General features: G+C 55.4%; 1 protein-coding gene across 4 annotated transcripts in view; it reads right to left on the reverse strand.

Annotated features, from left to right (window-relative positions):
- The window catches only part of AFAP1L2 (actin filament associated protein 1 like 2), a 100,109-nt gene that overhangs the window by 7,573 nt on the left and 70,497 nt on the right, over window positions 1-22,039 (reverse strand). For all 4 annotated transcript variants that reach the window (XM_082611586.1, XM_082611584.1, XM_082611585.1 and 1 more), the window contains exons 5-12: window positions 15,559-15,649; window positions 9,848-10,053; window positions 8,507-8,686; window positions 7,670-7,759; window positions 6,108-6,192; window positions 5,493-5,597; window positions 2,518-2,729; window positions 475-620 (exon numbers count right to left, since the gene is read on the reverse strand). In XM_082611586.1, coding sequence (XP_082467712.1) covers window positions 475-620; window positions 2,518-2,729; window positions 5,493-5,597; window positions 6,108-6,192; window positions 7,670-7,759; window positions 8,507-8,686; window positions 9,848-10,053; window positions 15,559-15,649 — 1,115 coding nt within the window. The remainder of the gene's footprint in view (window positions 1-474; window positions 621-2,517; window positions 2,730-5,492; window positions 5,598-6,107; window positions 6,193-7,669; window positions 7,760-8,506; window positions 8,687-9,847; window positions 10,054-15,558; window positions 15,650-22,039) is intronic.

Consider the following 22,039-nt stretch of genomic DNA (forward strand, 5'->3'; position numbering starts at 1 on the left):
CCCCATTTTGGCTTAGCTGGCTTCCACCCATGCTACTTCTACCCCCGACCCAGGACCACTTCTCCCCGAGTCCCAGTTTGCTCATCTTGGAAGCAGAAGTACCACCCCTGCCCTGCTTATTCCAGGGTGTGCTGGGACCCAGCGATGGAGCCATGGGAAAGTGCTGCCTTCACAGTAAGGAAAGCAGAAGGCCAGGAAAGGCGCCAACTCTGTCTTCAAGAGCTGGAGAGCATCTCATGAGAACCAGGGATGCTGTGGCTGCCCCCGGGCCAGAGGCCTGGCTCAGCTCTTTGCTGGGCCTCCTGCAGGGCTGCTCCCTGGCCCTGGCCTGCCTGCTGCTGGGTAGAACAGGGCCCACCCTGAGTTCCCAGCTGCCACCCTGCTCGACTGACCACCAGAGGCCAGCCTGGGCCTCGGTCTAGAAGCATGGCTGGGAGTGGGAGGGTGCAAAGCAGGAGGCCCCTTAATACTCACAGCAGAGAGGTTTTGGCGGCGCTTACGATACAGGAAACCCTATCGGCATCCACATAGTCGTAAGTGAATTCTTCTGGGTCTGTCTTGGAGCCCGACTCAGAGAGCAGGAGGCCTAGCCAGTGGCCCATTTCCTCGGAAGACTTGGCCTGGGAGGAGGCCGAGAGGGACATGAGCAGGGCTGGAGTGTGCTGCCTGGTGCCCCACCCCTGCCCTGATGCCCACCCCGGGCAAGGCCTCTGAGAGCCCTGGGGCCATGCTCTTCATTTTCACTAGCATATCCCATCCCCCAGGGACCCCAAATGATATTTCCTGCTACTAGTGACACCCTGGTGCCACCTCAATGATGCTGTGGACATTTGTCCCAAGTATCACATGTGATGTTTATAAACATGTATTTCTGGAAGGCTAATGGACCGGGAGAGGACTGTTAAAATGTATGTATTTTAGGTCAACACCTCTATTTTATGAATGATCACATTTCAGTTTACAACCCTAGTCCATTTATACAAGACTACCTGGATCCCTAAGAAATAAAAAAATTCAAATTTATTTTTGTTTATGGTTTCAATAGTCAAGATGTCTTATACACGTCACACCAGGTCAGCTGCCTCTGACAAATCGTGAACTAAATTCCAGTGAAGTTGGTGCCTGATTTTCTCCAGGGGACAATGCATTCTAATCAAATATGTATTATTTCTATTAAAATGCCAACAGGGTTTCTGGGCTTTATAATGAGAAAGAACTGGGAATTCTATAAATACTACAGGTTTACTTTCATGAGGAAAAACAGTCACCACGCTGGCATTACACAACACCACTCTGCCACCTTATTGCTCTTTTCTCGCGATCAGAGGGGCAGCTAAAAGTGCAGTTTGACATTTAGCTGGTTTCCTTTCCCCACGCATTTTCAAGTGGATTTCTCAATACAGCTTTTCACGGGCTGCTTCTAGTTCCTGCTACCAGCATCCCTGCCCTGGGCGATGGTAACAGCTTCCTAACGGGTCTCATTTTATCCCTTCCTGTCCCCCTCTCCTCCGTCCCCCACCCAGCAGCTGGAGGAAGAATCTTGGAATCCAAATCTGAACACGCCACCCTCCCTTGAAACCCTTTAGGCTCTCCCACTGCTCTTAGGATCAGCCCCCCCTTCCCTCCCCACCTTGTCCCACAGGCTCTCCCTACACCAGCCCCCATCCGCCCAGCACGCAAACTTTCCTACCTATCCATAGCGCCTGCCCCACTGCTGAGTGATTACTAAGTAATCAGTTGGGCAACCACTGAATAATATCCCACTCTCGTACTAGCATGTAAGTTCCACGACAGGGAGTCTGTCTGGTTCACCCTATCACTGTGCTGAATAGGTATCTATCAACAGGATGGATGGATGCAGGAATGAATACAAGCTTGTCCCCGGGAAGCAATTGGGATGTGGCTCTTTTAGCCACCAGAGGGCAGTATTGGAGCAAAATCTGGATGAAGATCCCTGGATACAGGACTAGATGAACATGAACTGGGGTGTGTGCTTAAGTGCTTGTAAAGCCCTCTGGCTCAGGCCTGCCCGGCTCATTGCAAGGCATTAGGCCACCTCTTATTTTTGTAAATATAACATCGAACAGAGGATGGGGAGTGGGAATAATGTAATTGTGTCACAAACCGTATTATTCCCCCCCAGATAAGCCCTAACAGTCAGCATTTTTACGTACTGGCCCCCATCTGGTGATACACAAACGAAATCACAAACCCGCTTTGAGTCCCCAGAAAGTTTTTCCAGTAGCTCAGAGAGTTATAAATACTCCTCCTGCCCTAAGTGCAGGAAATAGCTCATTGTCCCGTTCCTATAACACAACCACCCTGAGGTCAGAAAGGGAATGGAAATTTTTTAAAAATGCAAACAATCTCAGGCAAAGGAAGTAAAAATAAAGGGTGGCTAAGTTGACTCTCTCACTGTAGGACTGCGGTCCTCAGGACCTGCGGCAAACAGCCGTGACCACGACCTCTGCCCCGGCCGTGCCTCCCCACTCCCACCCAGCCAGAGGCCAGCGGTACCTCGAGCTTGGCCAGCTCTTCGCCATCGTGGAGGATGCGGAAGGAGTAGAGGTGGTCGGGACTCGGGTCCGGCACCACCTCACAGCCCACCAGGCTGAGGGGCTGCTGGGCCGCCTTGCTGCGGTTCCGGTCCTGGTAGAAGTACAGGTGACTGTCCCTGACGGAGCACCAGCGCGACTTCCACTGGCTGTTCACCAGCACGTTCAGGTAACCTGCGGGGTGGGACGCGGCTTCAGGGCGGGTGGGTGGCTGAGGGCCGCCCTTGCCTCCGGACCTCTGGAGAGGCTCCTCCAGATCTCAGCTCCACTTGCCATGCTTTGCCCAAGAGACTTTCCTGCCTCGTAGAGGCTGTGAATTCTCCTTTGTGTTCGCTGCTAGATCCTTTGAAGGTGGGCAGCACCGTGCTACTGGGTTTTGAGAAAGGCCTGTCCAGAGGGAAGTGAGTCCAGAGGAAAGTGCCCTGCCTAGACCAGGGAGAGAGTGTGTGTGTGTGCATGCGTGCGCGTGTGTGCACGTGTCTGTGCATACGTGTGCGCATCTGTGCATAAGTGTGTGTGCGTCTGTGTGTGCGCGCGTGTCCGCATGCGTGTGTGTGTCTGCGTGTGTGTGTACAGGACTGAGGCTGGCACCCTCACCCCGGCCTCCTTGTCTCCCTTCCCCCGCCCCTGCCGGCCCAGGCCACCTGCAGGAAGCTCGCCCCAGCCAGGGTGTCCTGGCCGCAGGTGCGACCCCCCTCACCTCCACAGCCTTAGTTCCCTCAGCTCGCCTGACACCTTGCCATCCCCGGTCGCTGGGTCTCAGCCTGCAAAGGCCTCCCCACCTCGGCCAGCTCCTCCATGTCCTCCTAGAGATGGCTGGCCCTCCTGGGTCCTGCCCTCCCTGCTCAGTCGGCCTTCAGAACACTTGAGTCCTGGAACAGCGACATTCTCCACATCCATGTCAGCCTCCCAATGGGACACAGAGCTCGTCAAGGGCAGAAACTTGCCACGTTCGTCTCCAGCGCCTGGGTCTGTGCCCCTTGGCCTCTCCACCAGGGAGCCCTTCTTTCTCCACCGGCACACAGGGGCTGCCAGTGCTGGGGTGCACCCATCGTGTAGGCCTTCCTTGTTTTTAAATGGTTGCATGTGTTGGGTTCAGCTTCCTCCCCAGCTTAGATGAATATGTACGGAGCTGACACCGTGTGCCAAGCACAGCCTTGTTCCTGGGGCTGGAAAGATCCGTAAACATCCAGTCTTCAGGCCCTTCTGCCTGCCCCACACACCGTGGGTTGACATCTCTGTGCTGCTCACCTTCCCACAGGCACTGGCTTACAAAGCGGGTGCCTTCTCCATCCTAAGGGGCCAGCAGCTGCTCTGAACCGTAGCCGGGAAGAACTAGGCCCATGCAACAGGGTCAAAGTGCACGGCCACCTTCGCACCCAGTCCAGTGCTGGACACTCAGTGGGGATGGTGAATTTCTCAGGGCCACGAGACCATCACATCACAGTAGCAAAGTGGAAGAATGTGAGCCCAGGGCCCAGGAACTCTGGCTCGTTCAGGCAGGCGCCCCACTCGCCCATCACAATTCTCTGGACCAAAGAGAGGCGGGGAGCTCGGATACCGAGTCCTGGGAAGGAGAGTATCTATGTTCTCTCCGGCCCTTCCCCAGCCACAGGGGACAGGAGCATGCTTCCCTGCTGAGTAACTGCCAGCAAGAACCCAGCCACATCTCCCAAAGTGACTCACTGGGACCAGGCTCCCAGGCCCAACACCGTGCCCTGTGAGGCCACAGGGGCTGGCAGAGCTGGGCCATTACCTGGCACGCTGGCCAGAGAACCAGGAGGCTCCAAAGGTAGGGCCCTGTCTGCTGCTGCCTTCCTGTTCCTCCAGCCCACCCTGCCAGCCGCAAAACACAGAGCTGAACTGGGACTCAGGAAAAGAGCCCAGGGCTGGTCCACGGGTTCCATGAGGAGGAGGAAAAGGCCCAAAGATGGACAGTAGTGGCCCTCAGGCTCTGGGGGGTAAGTATAGCAATGAGCTTTGAGTTGGAAGCCAGGATGTTTTCTGGGAAAGGTCTCTCTCCCTGTCTCTCTCTCCTGTCATCAGTTTCCTCAAGGCCGAGTAAAGGCAGCAGAGATGACCTGGAGGGCCTCCCAGCACTCACACATTCCCTCTGTACCAGTGACACGGGCTTTTGTCATCCCCTTAACGGGTCTTACCAGTGCCCCCTCAGCGTCCTTGCTCCTGCCCGCGGGGGCCATCCCAGCCCGTTTAGCTCCCGCCCGGCCTTGGCGGCTCAGGCCCAGAAAGCCATCCATCTCTGTCTACAGAGTAAGAAAGGTTCTTTCTGGGCTTCCCTGGTGGCGCAGTGGTTGGGTGGGGGTCTGCCTGCCGATGCAGGGGACACGGGTTCATGCCCCGTTCCAGGAAGATCCCACATGCCGCGGAGCGGCTGGGCCCGTGAGCCATGGCCGCTGGGCCTGTGCGTCCGGAGCCTGTGCTCCTCAACGGGAGAGGCCACAACAGTGAGAGGCCCGCGTACCGCAAAAAAAAAAAAAAGTCCTTTCTGTTCCTGAGTCCTTGTAGCTACTAAGATGGCACAGTGTGTGGTTATGGGTATAAGGCCATCATCTCTGTTGAGCTGTAAGCTCTCAGGACTGTGTCCTCCACCTGCTTGGGCCCCTTTCCCTAACACCGTGCCTACCGTGCTCCATACACATCGATCAAATGAACATATAACTTTAAAGACTGTTAGGAGGACGGCCATCAATTACGCTTCACTTCCGCACACTGCAGCAAGAGGGTCTGGTGAGGCATAAAGAGATACCTGCGGCGAAGATCAGTGGAAACCGGGTACCGTGGGCTCACTTGCTCAAGAGGTGCTACATCAAAACCCCAAATCCCTGCCCTGGCCATCTGAGCTGCCTTCCTGGAGACAGGCTGCGGCCCAGTGGGGGAGCCCGCCCTCTGGCCCAGGAGGCGGCTGTTGAATCTTACTGGATGTCTCGAGGGACCTTTCCGGAGGCTCCAGCGAGGTAGATTTCTTCCTGCCCAGGTTCATTAGGTTGCTCAGTTTGAGGCCAGCAGAACATTTCTTCTTGACTGTCAAGATGAGAAAAAAAACCTTCAGCCTTGCACACAGCCTACCGATGTGCCCTCATGGGAGACGGAAAAATGAGCAGACCTGTCCCCTGTCCTGTCTGCCCCTCCCTGTGTGCGCACGCGCACACACGCACGCACACAGGTCTGTGCCCCAAACTCGGATCCACAGGCCAGTCAGGTGTCTCTAGAGGCACACCAACCTCTCTTACAGAACATGTCAGCTCTGGAGGATCTTTACAGACTGAATTGGCTCAGAGAGATCTGAACTAGGGTTAGCAAACAAGAGATGAAAGAATATTCTACCCCCAGCAATTCATGAAACGTAACTTCAGTTTGGTCCTCTCTCCTTTTTTCCGGGATCTATCAGCTGTATACTTCTGAGCAGTTTAGAAACTGGAGGCATGCTGGAATGAGCTGTTAGAACTCTGTAGGGTTGAGCCAGACAGCCGAGCCTCACAGCCCGGGATACCACCCCTCCCAACCCTAGGCCGAGAGCCAGAGCGTTTGTACCGTCTTTGGTCTCTGGGACCTCAGGGTGGCCATCTATGGAGCTTCCATACTCCGAGGCGGACAGGTACTTCTCAGTTATATCTGGCTGTGGAAGAGAGAGAGACAAGTGGGTGATCTTGTCTGGGAATGGTTACCTGGGAGACCACAATTTAAGGGAAAATAATAGATGACTCGGGTGTAGGCTAGGGGTCACCTTGGAGTCCAAGTCACTGGTGGGACACGGCCAGGCTTCCCTGGGGCTCCCTGAAGGACCTGCCTTTGCCTTCCCTTGTGAGGTTCCCCACCCCATCCCAGAGCGTCGGTCCCTTCTTCAGGCCACCGCATATCCTTGACCATGAGTTCTCAAGATGACTCCTCCACTTGGTGTGACAGCGGCTCCGTAGCCAGTGGGCAGGGCAGGTACCAGCCCCAGGGTGCACGAGAGTCAGCATCACAACTGAAGCTGGGACCCACCCATACCAGGACGTCTTTTGAGAGTTGACTGTACTACCAACGCGGCAGGCCTCGGAGAAGGGCTGGCTTGTTTTCACAGGGTCAGACCACGATTTGAATCCCACCTGGAGCATTCTCTAGTGCGGCAGGGCCTCTCTGAGCCCCACCCTGTATGTGTATAAAATAGGGATAACACCCCTGTCTGCATTCTCAGGGCTGTTGGGGGACTAGAGACAGTCCCTAGAGTAGACACTCAGAAGATTCCAATCAGGCTCCCTTCTAGAACCACTGACTCCAGAACCCCTGGAAAACAAGCCCAGCGACTCCCAACCAACCAGGCCTTTGCTGAGGACCAAGGACTGCTGTACCTGGCCAGGGAATCTGGGTGCTGGGTCTTTAGGGAGAGGTCTTATTTCTCACCCCAATGTGAAGGAATCTCCAAGTTTACTCTGACTTTGGTTTTCGTGTCAATGACCAAGGAATGAATAAGAACAAAAACATCAGCCCCTCTCCGTCACTCTAGAAGGTTGTGGGTTTTCCTCCTTGGGGGTGACCCGTGCCTTCCTCAAGAGCAGAGGGCCTCCTCCCTGCTCAAGGCCTCTGCCCACCCTCTGCCTTCCTCCCTGCTGGGGGTGGGGACCCCAAGATGAGCCACAGGGACCCTCTGTGCACAGCAGCGTTCTGGGCACCCACCTGGGGACATGGAATGTGACCCCGCAGTGACAGCCCTCCCCTCGGCCAGCACCCAGCCCAACGTTCTCAACTTTGACCCTAAAGCAGGGGTCCCACAGCTCCATGCAAATCAGCAGTAGAGCCCTTTGGTTGCCCCTGAAATTCTACTGGGGACTAAGTGGGAAGGAAGTGCCTCAAAAAATAAACCTCCCTGCCCAAGAATGGAGGCAAAGTGACTTCTGTCCCAATAAACCTTCCCCCAAGCAAGAAAACATTGTAGGCTTCTATTATTCTCATCAGTTTCCCTGCCAAGCTGAAGCTACTGCCCTTAGCCAAGCACTGTACGTTTCTTATCAACTGGGCTGAAGTGCAAGAGCAAAGCTCCCCATCTTAACACCTTGAATTTTATGGAGACAAAAATGGAATTGAACTCTCTTTCAGGCAGGGTAGAGGCTTACTTTCGGACAACTCAGGCGCTGGGCATCTGGGGTGTACTGGCTTCCCTCACAAGCTCCTTCAGAAGGCAGGCCACTCACCTCCTGGATGACCTGAAGGAAGAGGAAGACCCTTCAGGCCTGCAGCCACGGCCAGACCAAAGCTGGAGCCCTCCTAGCCACGTGTGGCCTCGGGACCCAGCCGGGGAGGGGGCGTGTTCCTGAGGCCCTGTCTCCTGCAGGCCCCCAGGTGTTTGGTGGTGTGCCAGGGAAGCGGGGCGGGGAGGCAGGGGGCAGGGTTGGCAGCAAAGCCCAAACAGGACGAGGGCAGCCAGCCCTCAGCTCCTCTCATCCCATCCTGGGCAGGGGGTGGCTGTTCACTGCGGGGGTAAAAACCCACATTTGCCAGATGGCTCTCTGGCTCCATGGCTCTGGCTCTGGGGGCCGTGGGGCTCTCTGTGGAGGGTCTGCGTGCTGCCTGGGACTCCAGCCTGGATGCTGCCTTGGTCCAGGCCAGGCTCCCAGATATGCCTGTCACAGTCCACCCCAGCTCCCCCGGGAAGGAGCCTTTGAACTGGCTGGCGATGCCTCACTGGAGGCCAGAAGGCAAGTGGATTTCAACTAGAGCCCAAGTCCAGATGGCTGGGAAGGTCACAGACCTAGCCCTGCGATCCATTTCCCTAAGGCGGACCGCTACCACCGACGACGCGGGAAGCCCTGCAAACTTGAAGGATCACAGACACCTCACCCCCGACCACGGCCATCCCTTTGAAAAGGCTGGGGAGCCAGAACTGCAGGAGCCCCTGGGAGCCCCAGAGCGGAGCAGGCCCACTTCCCCCCGCAGCCTGGCGCCTCCCTCACCCGGAGCCACTGCTCAGCTTGGTCCTTGCTCTGCAGGCCCAGCACGATCACGTCGGCACTCATCGGTGTGATCTTCAGCTTGTGCTCCTTCTTCCGCACTTGCTTCTCCTTGTGCACCACACTGCTGCCCAGCAAGTTCACGTCCAGCTGAGGACTGTGGTCCTTGGAGGACTTGTAACACTGGAAGAGGGGAGAGGCGAGACACTGCTTGGCCAGGTTCAGAGGAGGGGCCACTGGGCAGGGCAGGACCCGCTGAGGGGTGGGCTCTGCACAACAGACCCAAAGGCCGGACACTCCTGTGCAAGTACGGAGCTGTCACCTCCAACACTGGCAACGCGTGTTCTCGGCGTCAGAGTGACCAGGCAGCTGTCTCTGTCTCCCTCAAGCCTCTTCGTCCCGCTTGCCAGAGATGCCCCAGGGCCCTGCTCATCCAAGCTGCTCTAATCCCACTGCAGACCACGCCGGCTCCTAAAATGTGTCCTCTGCGGTCAACTCCCACCTCTCCAGGGTGGAAGGCACTTTTCCCAGTTCTCTGCCTCTCTGCTGCTGTTCCTTGCTCGGCTTCCCCAGTAAGGGGTCCAAAGGGGATGAAGGCCAAGTTTATCATCCGATTCATTAGGAGATGATGTGTTAGCAGAGAAAGGAAGCGACTCTCTTCCCTACCAGAGGAAAGGCATTACCCCTCTGTTTCTCACTTGTACAATGGAGGTTCTTTACGGGGCTGCTTAACAGGATTACCTGAAAAACACCTGCACACAGCAGGGCGGGTTGTAACCAGTGAAGAAGCGGTGTTTATAATGACTCCATGGAACTTCACGTGGGGACATAAAACCAAAGTTTAATTTAAAGTAACAAGAAACGGGGCTGTGGTCAGACTGCTATCTTCTGATTCCCTCACGGGTCTCATCTTATAATCAGTCATTCAGAATATTCCAACTTTTGAGAAGATACCAGTGGTTCTCATGCTGCACGTGAAAGCAAGAGCCACGGCTGGGGCTGGGGGCTGGGGGCTGGGGGCTGGGTGGGTAGCCCTGCCTGGGCAGCAGGCTCCGCCCCAAAAGGACTGTAAGGAAGAAGGAGTCCACAGACCAGGGGACAAAAAGATCCCCGGAAAAAATATCTGTGGGATGGGATCGGGGTGGGGAGGGGAGGGGGCGGTCATCACAGACCCCTTTGAAAGCCTGCTTCCTCCTTAAGAGAAAGCACGTTCATCCACACACGCAAAGCTCTGCATGGAATTTCGGGCTGCGGAGAAGTAGAAACCCCCTGATGCAACAGGCTCTAAGCACCTGGCATCAGGGACCACCCGCACCTCCACTCCGGGGAGAGGAGGACACTCACCAGGAGCCTGGTGTCCTTGATCACGCAGAGCTGCTTGGCCCACTGGCCCAGCCACTTCTTGCGCCACAGGAAAGCACAGATGCGGGCGTCGCGCATCAGCTCGATGCTGGCCTCGGGCGAGGGCCACTGGTAGGGCGCCGACTTGCCCTTGCTGCTCTCATCCTCGTCGTAGGACTCGTAGGAACTGCTCACGGCCTCTCCGTCCTCTGCAAGGAAGAGCCCTCCGTCACAGCTCCAGCGGGCAGGGGATGTTCCGAAACAGGCTTTGCTCCTTCGGGAGGGAGGGGAGCAGGCAGGGGCAGCCAGTGGCCCCCAGGCCACCCCGCCCCCTCCGTGCCCTCGGACCAGCCCACAGTCACCAATCACACACCCAGGCAGACTTTCCGGCCCCCAAACCCCTGAGCAAAGCGCCTTGGATGCTCCCTCCGGCCGCAGACACGGGGGACGTAAAACCAGGAGCCCCCCTTTCCTCCTCAAATCCTGTCGCCTCAGACCCCATGGAAACCTCGGACCAGACACGGCCCTCAGACGCCTGCTCTTGAGAAGTCCAGTGCCCCTGCTGGGGGCCTCCATTTCCTCCGCTGAAGGATGGAGCAGTGGGGGCAAGATCGCTTCTAAGGGCCCAGGAGGAGAGGGTCGCCGTCGGAGCCCAGAGCTGGGCGAGCCTCCAGCAGCGGCCCACTGGGCCTGCCCTGTCCCTGCTTCTGTCCCGGGAGCAGCAGGAAGCTGTGGCTCCGTGGATGGACGTAAAAGATGAAACAAAGCACAGCAGGAGCTGGCCCTCAGGGAAGGCGGCCACCCTCGCACTCCTAAAGGCTCTCCTCACAATCGCAGCCCTTCTGGAAAATCGGCTCATCTTCCACAGGCCCCGTTCTCTTTCGCTCCCCACAGAGCACCTCCCGTCACAAACTTAGCGTCTTCGGCTCATCCCCACCTGCTACCCTTCCTTTCTAGCGATGAGCCACCCTCACGTTTTTATTCTGTTTAAAAGAATCCCAAAACGCACCAGATTGCACCCGATCCTGTGCCCACTCCACAGGCCTCGGTTTCTGCCTCCACCACCCTGCAAGAATTTCTCTGTTCCCCAGGCCTCACTGCCCTATTCAAGGCCAAGAAAAACTAGGTGCAGAAAAAAATCAGTCAATCAAACCCCGAAATGCAGGACACGGAGAAAGGAGAACCTCAGGGTCCAGGTCCAACCCCTGGCTCAGCACAGGAATCCTGTCTGTCGTAACCCTGCCCCAGCCTCTGCTTGAATGCCCCCATGGACAGGGAGCTCATACCCCCCGATTGCTGGACAATTCCTTCCATTACTGGGCAGCTCTAACAAAGTCACATCTACTTCCCTGTGACTTCTACAGACACGTTCTGTCCCCTTGAGTCAGAGTGAATGAAACCTCTCTTTCTTCTCCACAATACCCATCAGAAAAGAGACAGCCCATGGAGTCCCCCATCTTCTGTTCTCCAGAAGCCTCTTAAACTACCTGCATAGCTAGGTTCCTGCAATACTAAGAAAACAGAACCGCATTTGAATTAGAATGAGGCCACGGCCACGGTTACTCTGGCTACAATGCCAATGAAAATGTGTTTTATTTTGCTTTAATATTTCTAAAAGTAATACTTTGACTATTTTAATATCAGTCTTCTTGAAAAGCAGTGTGAGACTACTCCCCTTCCTGGCTTAATAAAAAAGTTGCATAGTTCACAATTTTATACCTATTAAATAAACAAAGATTGAAAATAGTGGTGCTACCCAGTAGGGGACCCTGAACTCCCTCATATGGCTGGTGGCAATATAAATTAACACCAGCCTCTCACGAAACAACCTGTCAGCCTGTTGTTTCGAGAGCCATAAAAACATTCATACCCTTTGACCCAGTAATCCCAGTCCTGGGAGTTTATCCTAAGAAACTAGTTTTTTAAAAAGGAAGGAAGCGGGGAAGGTTACATGCATTAAGATATTTATTCAAGTGCTATTGAATAGTCAGCAGAAAGAGACTCAGGAAAGTCCGATCTCATCCAGTGTACCATGCAACCTACCATGCAACCGTAATCAGTGAAAGCTCTGAAGACCAGTCTGCAACTTGAGAAACTCCTTCAGATAAGATGGTAAGTAAGAAAGCACAATGAAAATTATCTATGCAAAGAGAACAGTACTGAAAGGCTCAGAGAGAACTCAAGATAGTTGGTTTGATCTGATGGTAGGATCGGGGTGATTCTGTAAAAAATGTCCCCCTTGTCAGCACTGCATTAGCTGCACAATAAATGAGATAAGAATGATGTAGTCATTGGGATAGCTCTTTCCGTGATAAAGATTAATAAACGAGGCTACAGAGTTTAGTGTGAAGAAGCTGGCCGAATCCCGCCCCCCCCGCTCCTCCCCGCCCCTGGCTGTTTTGTGCTTCTGGGGTTGACCCACATGTTCCATGGAGAATTCTAACATCTGCCTCTCTGCCTCCAAGGGCGACGGGGATGCTACCTGGAACAGCCTGGAGGAAATCTAGGGCAAATGTATTGGCCATTTTATTTATCTCTAGGAGTGATCATGGCCCAACCATAAATGGAGAGTATTCTTAAATAGGTACTTGGCTTCAAGAGGTCGCAGGATGAACAGGAGTGAAAGGCAGGATGCTCAGATAATTCCATACCCCATTCTGCTGTCCCCAGGTGGAGACTGCACCCACTGTGTCCCGTGGCATGTCCTCGGGAACAGAGGGCAGGACAGCCATGCCACGCTCTGCATCCTCTAGCCATCTGTTCGGATGCTACAGGCAGGGGTCTGCAGAGGGACAGCACACGGCGTGCGCATGCAGGACCCATGCAAGAGGACGGGAGGAGGGCGGCAGCCACCCTCGGGGCATGCATCCCGCCTCAGAGAGGGCCAGGCAGCAGACACAGGATCACCGGCATTCCCGCTCTGGGACAAGCAGTACCCAAGGTGATCGTGGCGTAAACGACTCCTTCAGGCACCTGCACCCATCTGGGGACTCCACTGGGGGGAAATCTGCCAGAATGATCTGTGTGGTATCCAGAAGAACAGACAAAGGTAAGAGGAAGAGAGAGAAGATGAAGAGAGCGGCAGACCCGAATGCAGAGACACAAAGAGATGTGGCGACGCGGCTGCCCTCCCACCAGAAGTTAGTGCGTTCCCATCGGAGATGTGGGCTTGTCAGGTGTACCCCAGCCTGGCCAAGGACATCATTTCCCAGCCCCTTCCCATCCAGAGATGTGACTTCCTGCCACCAATGGAATGTGGGTAGAAGCACTGGGTGTCACTCTGGCTGGTGCCTTTAAGGAGCACATAGAGGTTCTCCACCCTTTCTTTGTGGTGGATTCTGTGGCCTCAGAAGGTGACCGAGCCCATGCTGGACGGAGCCTGCTGACCAGTAACGCCCAGCTGAACTATTCCGTGAGTGAGAATCAGATTTGCATTGGGCTACTCTAAGTTGCAAGAGGGGTCGTTTGTTACAGCAGCTGCCGTTACTGATGTCTACTGTCTCCAGCAGGAGACACCAGCTATGCAGGAGCTCTACCTAACAGCTCCTGCACAGGCTGGCAGGGCACTTACTAAACTTGTTCAGAGAGAGGACCTGACCCAGGGAAGCAGTGAGTGGACTGCTGATAAAGCAGGCCAAGAGGCCAAGCAACTGTTCTTTTTCAGGAAGTCAGCAAAATTGCTGTTGGCCAAAGAAGAAGAGCAAGGGGCAGGAGTCCAATGGTCATTCCTGCTGTTGTGACCTGACCTGTGGGTCCCACTGGCCAAACAGGTGCGGGGGACAGCAGGCAGGAACCAAGGGCAGGCCGGCTTATGCGGCAGGGGAGGCCCCCTCTGCGTGGTAGGTATGACCAGCTCCCCAGAAGTCATCCTCCGTCCTCGGGCTGGCAGGGGACAAAAGGCAACTGGGCTTCTCCCCACCCTCCTTGCTGACCTTGTGATGACCCCCTGGTTCTGGATAAAACCAATATGAACTCCCAGTCTAGAGACAAACACCGGAATCCTCTGACTGCTTGTTTGTGTCGAGATGAAACGTCTGCCCCACCAACAGGCCCCCGGGAGTGTCTGGGAGACAGGCCCCGGCTGGCACGGACCACACCCCAGAGAGATGGGCTTCAGACACGTGGAGGTGCTCCCCGGGGTGAGTCACTGCTCCCACCTTCCAGACGCACCCAGACAGCCCCACCGCGCTCTCAGCTCCAGTCTGAAATCACAGTCTGGCCGGTGACTTGGCAACACCTCACAAGCTAAGTGATGTCTGTCCACAAAGCCAGCCTCTTAGAATACAATTCCTTCGTGCCAAAGAAGCCCTCACCTCCCACACGGTTCCCGGGACCGCAGACAGTAGGTAAAGTGTGAAGAAAGAGGACAAGAATCCCATGTGGCTCCAAGTGACCGGTCCCATCTCATCCCAGGGCCAGTTCTTTGTGACACCAACAAGGTCCCCCTTCGGCCAAGTTCATTCCCACCACCAGGGATCCTTACCGCTGACATTTGCACGTTGCTTTATGCTTTCAGAGACCTTTCACTTACAAAGGAAGGAAAGAGAAGGAGGTAAGAAAGGGAGAGTGAGGGGACCAGAGTCCAGCTACCTGGGAGAATGGGGTCACAACCATCTCTTTCTTCCAGAACCTTCAAGGCCTTTCCGTGTTACAGAATCCCCACAACGAGAGCATTTCTATTTCTGATCCAACCTCATCAGGCTGAGAACCACTGGCCGAGGACAGATGACTCCAGCGTGAGCCCTGCCCCCATAGCAAAGGCCATCTACCCAGGTTAGGTCAGCCACAAACAACCCTCCGCTCCAAAGGCTAGAGAAAAGTCTATTCAGAGAAAAGCCAAAGTCGTTACCCAGGCCTGCAGCTGCGTTCTGTGTCCCCGTCTCCCATCTCTCTCCCCCAACCCCACCTGCTCCTGCCACAATGGCCTCCAACCATGCCAGTGGTTCTCCTGCCTCAGGGCCTTTGCACGTACTGTGCTGTTTAGAAAGTTCTTCCTGCAGCTATCAGCCCCACCCAGTTCCCACTTCATTTGGGAATCTGCTCAAGGTCATGCTATCAGAGAGGCCCTCCCTAATCTAAAATAAAATCCCTCTCCTGCCCCAACCCAGCCCCTGCAGCTTTCCATCCTGACAAGTTATCACCACCTGACACATCCTATGTTTATTGGCTGTCTGTCTTCCCTCGCAGAATCTAAGTGCCGTGACCACTGAACCCCACTGAATCCTGCGTGCTGCTGAGCTCCTGACTCCTAGAAGCATGCTGGGTACATGGTGGGAGCCCAGTGACTCTTAGTCCAGTGAAAGAACCTGGAAACTGGGCTCTGGCTCAGCCTGACCACATTTCCATTGCTTACGGGGCCTTGTGCCTCTCGGCCAACACACCTCTTCTTTGTCACATTTCTGTGCTGAATCCAGCAACATCCAGGCAGGACCACAGAAAGGATCAGACACAGTAAACCAGCTCCTTGTGGACCACCCCGAGCCCCTCCATGCAGGTGGGCTGGGTCTGTTGTAGGTCTCAGCACCCCCAGCAGACCAGAGGCCAAATGCTCTGTGGCCAGTTCTCAATTCGGGCCACGCTCTCTAGTCAGAGCCACCCAGGCTGCCCTGTGTTTCTAGCCAGGGTAAGCGTGCCGGTCACCACCAGAGGAGCTGGCACTGGCATCCGTGCAGGGAGTGATCGGACCCCCTCCGAGCCCCGTCCCCAGGATGTACCATTGAGGGATGTGTCATAGGGTTCAGCCTCTTCATAGTAACCCTCTGGAGACTCGGTCTTTGGGGTGGAGAGCTGTTTCCGTTCTGGAATCTGTGGTATGAACAAATAAACATGTTCAGATACGATACACTGGGAACAACTTGGAAGTAACCCTTTGGGTGGAAGGAGAGGGAACCAGAAGAAAAAAAATGCCCAGCTTGGACGTCAAGCAAGTCGAGAGGGAGAACAGGGATTATCGTGACTCCCATCAGCCACCCCATGCACCGTGCTTGGTTTGCATCCAGCTGGAGGGCTATGGGCGCATAGCTTAACCTCACCAGGCCTCAGCATCCCCCCCGCCCCCTGCAAAATGAGGCTCCGATGCCCACCACACACACAGTATCATTGTACACATAACACACTTGAAAGGCCAGATGGTGTCAGGCTATCATGGTAGCTATGATGGCTTCTACATAGAAGACACTTTCTACAAAGACGAGGGCTGATCAGGGGTACACAGAGGAGGAGGACCAGGCTTCTAACTCCCAAACTTCTCCCATAACAAGTTCAGTCATTTGCTTGGCAGATACTGGATGGCTCCCACAGACTAGCTGAGGGACACATCCAGATGGTCAGGAGTCAGTCCTGAGAAAGTCTTAACTAGATGCTCACAGCTCCTTATCAAGTGCTTTAATAGACAAGGTCAAAGCTCCATGGGAGCCTGGAGAGTGTGATGAACATTTAGGACCAAGGAAGGATGCTCAGAGGACAGGACCACCCAGCATTTCTTACATGGCATGAGGGTGAATGAGTATAATTTGAGTAGAATAAAAAACATATGCAACTGTGGAGAAGAACAGAGCATGAAAATCGTTCTCTCCTCCATTATTCCATCTGTAAGATGGGCACTAGACTATGAAGGTAATCTCATAAGCAACAGCAGGGGAGAAAAAGAGGTAGACGGTGGCATGAATATTACTATATATAGGTCATGAACATGTAAGTGTCCATCCACACAAGTCTCTGATGTCTTTCTGAATCACAAAGTCCCTGAAAAGGGCCAAGGGAATATTCATGATGAGAACAGAAATGGCAAAAGCTGAAGTGCATTCCCAGTCCTGGTTTTGAGAAGTCCTTGTGCTGGGTGTTCCACATGAGGGGCAGGCCTGGACCTTCGGGGGGTGCCAAGTGAAGACAGAGAAAGGCTCTTAAGGTAAAGGGGGTGCAGGGAGATCGTAGGAGAGATGGGGCCCTGACCTCGGACGGACCCCTGGGCTGCTGGAGATTCCTTGCCCCACCAGGAAGAGGGGCAGGAGGTGGGGAAATCTAGAAACCTTTGCCTTGGAAAATGAGCTTCTTTGGGGGACCTATGACAGAGAGAGCTTCCTAGTCCTGGCCCAGGTGATGGTGGGAGAACAGGCAGCGTGGGCTCACATCCCCGTGGGACAGTACTCAGTAGGGACCACAAGGGTGTCAGTTCCCAGCTTCCCCCGGGGGCAGAGTAATGCTCCTGCAGCTGCTGCACAAAACCAGGCTCCCCAGAGCCAAGTCTTCTGTGGCTTGGCGACTAGATCTATTTCTATGATCTCTAGAGTGAATGTAACTAGGTTTGAATCCAGCCTTTAGGAGTCCATAGATTTAACCATGGGTATGTGACAGCCTCTCTGGGTCTCACTTTCCCTCTTCATAAAACAGGAATAGTACTGGAGTTGTCTTGAGGATTCAAGGAGACAAAACGTGATGGTGCTTCCACAGGGCCTAGCGCATATCCAGTACGAGGAGGCTGTTGCCACCGTTGTCTGGGGGCCTCCACAACCCAGGCGCCCTGCAGGAGCCAGGTTACTGGATTGCTGTCCAGCAAGCTGAGACAGGTCCACGTGAAGAGGGTCAGCAGAGGCCAGGCCACCACCTGGCTCCCATACCACAACCCTCGAACTCCATCTGGCCCGACACCGAGAGAGCTGACCCAAGTCCCAGAGGCAGGCTCTGAGCAGCCTGCAGCCCCAGCAGGTGCGACACGCAGCATGCAGGAAGGAACAGAATCATCTGCTCATTTCCTAAGCAGCCCAGCTGCGCTGCGGGCCGGCTGCGGAAGGGCGACGGCTGTGAGCAGTACCTCCGGCCAGGCTCCTCGCTGGGGCGAGGGCCTCGCACATGGTGGACACATCTGGTAGCTGCTAGTGGATGATCCTTCACCTTTGCTGCCCCTGGCCTGGAGAGACGTCCCTGCTCCTCTCGGCCATTCCTGGCCCCTCGGTCAGCCAGAGGAAGGGCTGCCTCTGAGAGCCAGCTTCCTGGGGTCTGAGGGCAAAATGTCTCCTTACCTGGGCCCCAACAAGGTCTCTGCTTTTGGGTCCTGGGGCTCAGGCTTCCTGAGTGGGCTGGGCCTCCAGCTACAGCCTCCAAGAAGCCCCACTCCCCATCACGGGGTGTGGGAACCCTTGTCTTGGTGAGGGCATGGGGATCCCATCCGGAGGGAAGCTCTGAGCACCCAAGACCTGGCTCTGGTCTGGATTCCCATGATTAGAACACAGGACAGAAGGGGATTGAACCCTCCTGCAGGAACTCCTGCTGGGTCATTATCCCCACAGGGGGCCTGCCCTCCCATCTAAGAGTGGAGCACCAGGGGGTGTTTCTTGAGAGTCTCCCAAGCCTCTCACTGTGAAATCATCTGTAAATGCATCTATACAGAGAGGCAGATAGGGCAGTGGGGCAGGAATCTGACCTTCGGGGCTGGGTTCGAATCCTGACACTGGCACATCGAGCTGTGTGACTCTGAACAACTGACTTGACCTCTCTGGGCCTCAGTTCCTTTGCTATAAAATGGGGAGAGTAGAAATACCTGTCACATGGGGTCACTGTAAGGATTAAACTGTGCTCAGCACTATTAAATAATAAATATTAGTGTTCACTAACCTTCAAAATAAGATATAAAAATATCAGTCAAAGGGAGAAAAGGTGCACGTGTGCATGTTTGGTGGGGGAAGAACAGGTGTACACTGGGAGGATACAGAGGAGGTATTTGGGCATGACCTGGCTTACACCAAGCTCTACCGCCTTAAAGAACAGGACAGCCCCCGTCCTCAAGGCGGCCAGGGCAAAAGATAAGGGCCTGGGTCGCGTTAAAGGACAAAACGATTCCAACAATTCAGAAGAGAGTCACATAATTACACAGGCGCAATGGCCTATTATCAGAGGAGCAAGAGATCCTAAACTCCTGGAATTAAGAGTAAAGGAAAGTTACTTTATCATCATGATGATGAAGATGGTGCACATTCAACGAAGATGCAGAAGAGATGTGACTTCGGAACCTGAAATAATGTCCTGAGGGTTCACAGGAAGGGACAGGGAAGAAAGCCACCCTGCTCAGTGTAACTTGCCAGAGATTGGCAAACTTTACCCGTAAAGAGCCAAACAGGGCTTCCCTGGTGGCGCAGTGGTTGAGAATGCCTGCCAATGCAGGGGACACGGGTTCGAGCCCCGGTCTGGGAAGATCCCACACGCCGCGGAGCAACTGGGCCCGTGAGCCACAACTACTGAGCCTGCGCGTCTGGAGCCTGTGCTCCGCAACAAGAGAGGCTGCGATAGTGAGAGGCCCGCGCACCGCGATGAAGAGTGGCCCCCGCTCGCCGCAACTGGAGAAAGCCCTCGCGCAGAAGCGAAGAGCCAACACAGCCAAAAATAAATTAATTAATTAAAAAAGAGCCCAACAGTGAATACTTGGGGATTTGCAGGCCATTCAGCGGCTCTGATCTCCACTCTTCTACCCTGCTATTACAGTGCAAAAGCACCCATAAATAATACACAAGTGAATAAGCCTGGCTGAGTTCCAGCAAAATGTTATTTACAAAAGCAGCTGGTGCAGGATTTGGTCAGGGGGCTGTATTTGGCCAGTGCTGATTTAGATGAGACACAGAGCTGAAGATGCGGGGTGGCCCAGGTGACCTGGGGCGTCCCTGCAGCTCTGGGCAACCTGCCCCAGAATGCACTGTGGAAGCTTCCAGGGTGGGGGCTAGCAGATTCAGCCTGAGCTCGCCAGACCAACCATGGTGACAGCCTTCCCTGCCCCCGCAGAGCAGCCTGCAGAAGTCCAGCACCGACGTGTGGTCAGGCCTCAGAGGGGAGGTGGGCGGAGATGGCTGCCCAGGCCAGGAGCACAACGGTGCCAGCAAATGTCTGTCTCTCCAAAAGCGACCGCCGAACCTGGCTGTGCAGACCGTGGCCTGGAAGTGCCACGGCTGCCGGAGTCACTGGCCACACCCACGAGGTTGCTCCAGACCCCTGGCTGCCCCCTCCAGTGTTGGATGGGCTGAGCCTGGGACAGAGGCTACACTCCCGGCCCAGCCCTGGGCACTGAGGACCCCAGACAGACACCCAGCTTGTGCTACAGCCACCAGAGAGCCCAGGGCCGGGCATGCAAGAGGACAAGCCGCCGTGGTGCCCTGAAGCTCCTGGGTCAGGGTCAGGAAGGGACACGGCTTTCTCTGGCCGAGGAAGAGAGGTCACAGGGCCAGCCAGGCTCAGGCTGCCACGCTCCCTCCCTCCCTCCCTCCCTCCCTCCCAAACTACTTGCTGTTCTGGTTCTTTCTCTTCCCTGTGAGAGCCAGAAGACACAGCTGTTCCCCGCTCCGCCCTGATACCGCTCCTCTGGGGGCCTTGGACTAAGTCTTCAGCCAGACTTGACCAGAAAGGAGGCTGGAAGGGAGCAGGCGTGTGTGGGCAGGCAGGGAGGACCCCGGGTTCTGCACCACCCCCCTTCCTCACTCCACATCCAGAAGGCCCTGGGGTGGAGGTGGGCGACTGGGAGAGCACTAGGAGGGACCTAGGAAAGGTCCTTCTCAGCAGAGAAATTCCACAAGGAACGGAGACTGCCAAGGCCGCTCGCTCTGCTGGAAGTCGCCCCACGGCCTGGAGTATGTCCACGGGAACCGTCACCACGCATCTGAAAGGCCACACGTCTCGGGTGGTGGCATCTTTCCAGTGCAGCAATAGGTTCCTCTCGAGCCTCTCCTGGCCCCGATGGCCCACAGACACAGCTGATGCCGGGAGTCAGCTCTAGGGGACGGCCACAGCCCTGGCCTTGCTCGGAGGCCCTGCGTCTCACACCCCCGGGCCCCTGGGGCCTCTGTGCTGGGGTCACAGAAGGTTGGCAAGGGAGCACTAAAAGCCAGCCAGAGTCCTGGGGCTGCCGAACTCTGTGACCACGAACCAGCCCCAGACCCTGGGTTCCCAGTCCGCCACCACGTTCGTCAAACACGGGCTTCCAGAGCAAGTCACCGCTAAGAGGCTCCACCAGGTGAACGCCCCTCCCATCTGGTGAGGACCCCTAAGCAGCTAGCTGCCCCACGTGGGGTGGGCAGTGGCACCCCACTGCACAGAGGCCAAAGGCACCCCGGTGAGAATCAGACATGAACTCAGGCGAGGAAAGTTGCAGCCCTGGCTCAGAGCAGCCACCTCTCCTTCCCCCCACCCGGCGAGGGGTGCTTGGGGCATAACCCGAAAACCACAGCACCTCCCATCTGCTTAAAACCAGCAGCAACTGGATGGGAGCTGAGAGGCCATGCGCCCTCCCCAAGTCCCAGCGCCGAAAGTGAGGGGAGCCTGCAGCGGAAAGGGACACAACTTGTACCTTTACTTGGCTAAGAAGACGAGCTGAAGTCCGGGAGGCCGCAGAGTGGCCCAGAAACCAAGAAACTGCATACAAATCCTGGGCTTGCTACCGCCCAGTGATGGGATCTTGGCCAGTCGTTTTAACTCCCTGAGCCTCTGTTTTCTGGCAGGTGGTGGGAGGACCATGTTTGTGTGCACGGAGTGGGCAGCGGCTCAGAGCACGGCAGTCACTCATGGCATCAGCATATTGGGGTACCCAGGGACTGATGCTCAGTCCATCCAGTCTCAGTCAGCCTGAGATGAAGGGTCCCTGCCAAGCTGCCACCCAGCTCCAGGGGCTCCCGCAGTGGGATGCTGCCCAGACATTCCAGGCCTGCCCTACCAGCTGTGAGAGCGGCGGGAAGAACCGTACTGCCCCCAGGAAGGCATGAATGAAGGGGCCAGTCTGGGGACGGGACCCCCTCAGTGGTGACCTGAGCCTACAGATCCGGGGATGGATGGCTTGGTGGGAGCTCAGTGACCGCGCAGTCCCATGGTCCCAGAAATCCTCCCCAGCCAGATCCTAGCGTGGAAAGAACTTGGGTTCAAGTTCTGCCACTTCAAGGTTGTGTGACACTGGGACATTATAAACCCGCTGATTCTCGGTTCTTCACCCATAAAATGTAAATACTACCACTCACCTCACTGAATACTGATGTAGTCTGCCACGCCCCCTGAATAAGAGGAGCTTAGGTGAGAGATGTTCATGTTCCTTTCATTTAAACACCAGGAAACAGAGGGCCAGAGACCTTAAATAACTTGCTCAAGGTCAAGGAGCTAGTACCTGGCAGAGCTGGAATCTGAACCCAAGTCTGTAGGAGTCCATCATCCATCATCCATCCATCCATCCAT

Source organism: Mesoplodon mirus (genome assembly GCF_964341445.2).
Source record: "Mesoplodon mirus genome assembly, chromosome: 2".
Classification (NCBI taxonomy): domain Eukaryota; kingdom Metazoa; phylum Chordata; class Mammalia; order Artiodactyla; family Ziphiidae; genus Mesoplodon; species Mesoplodon mirus.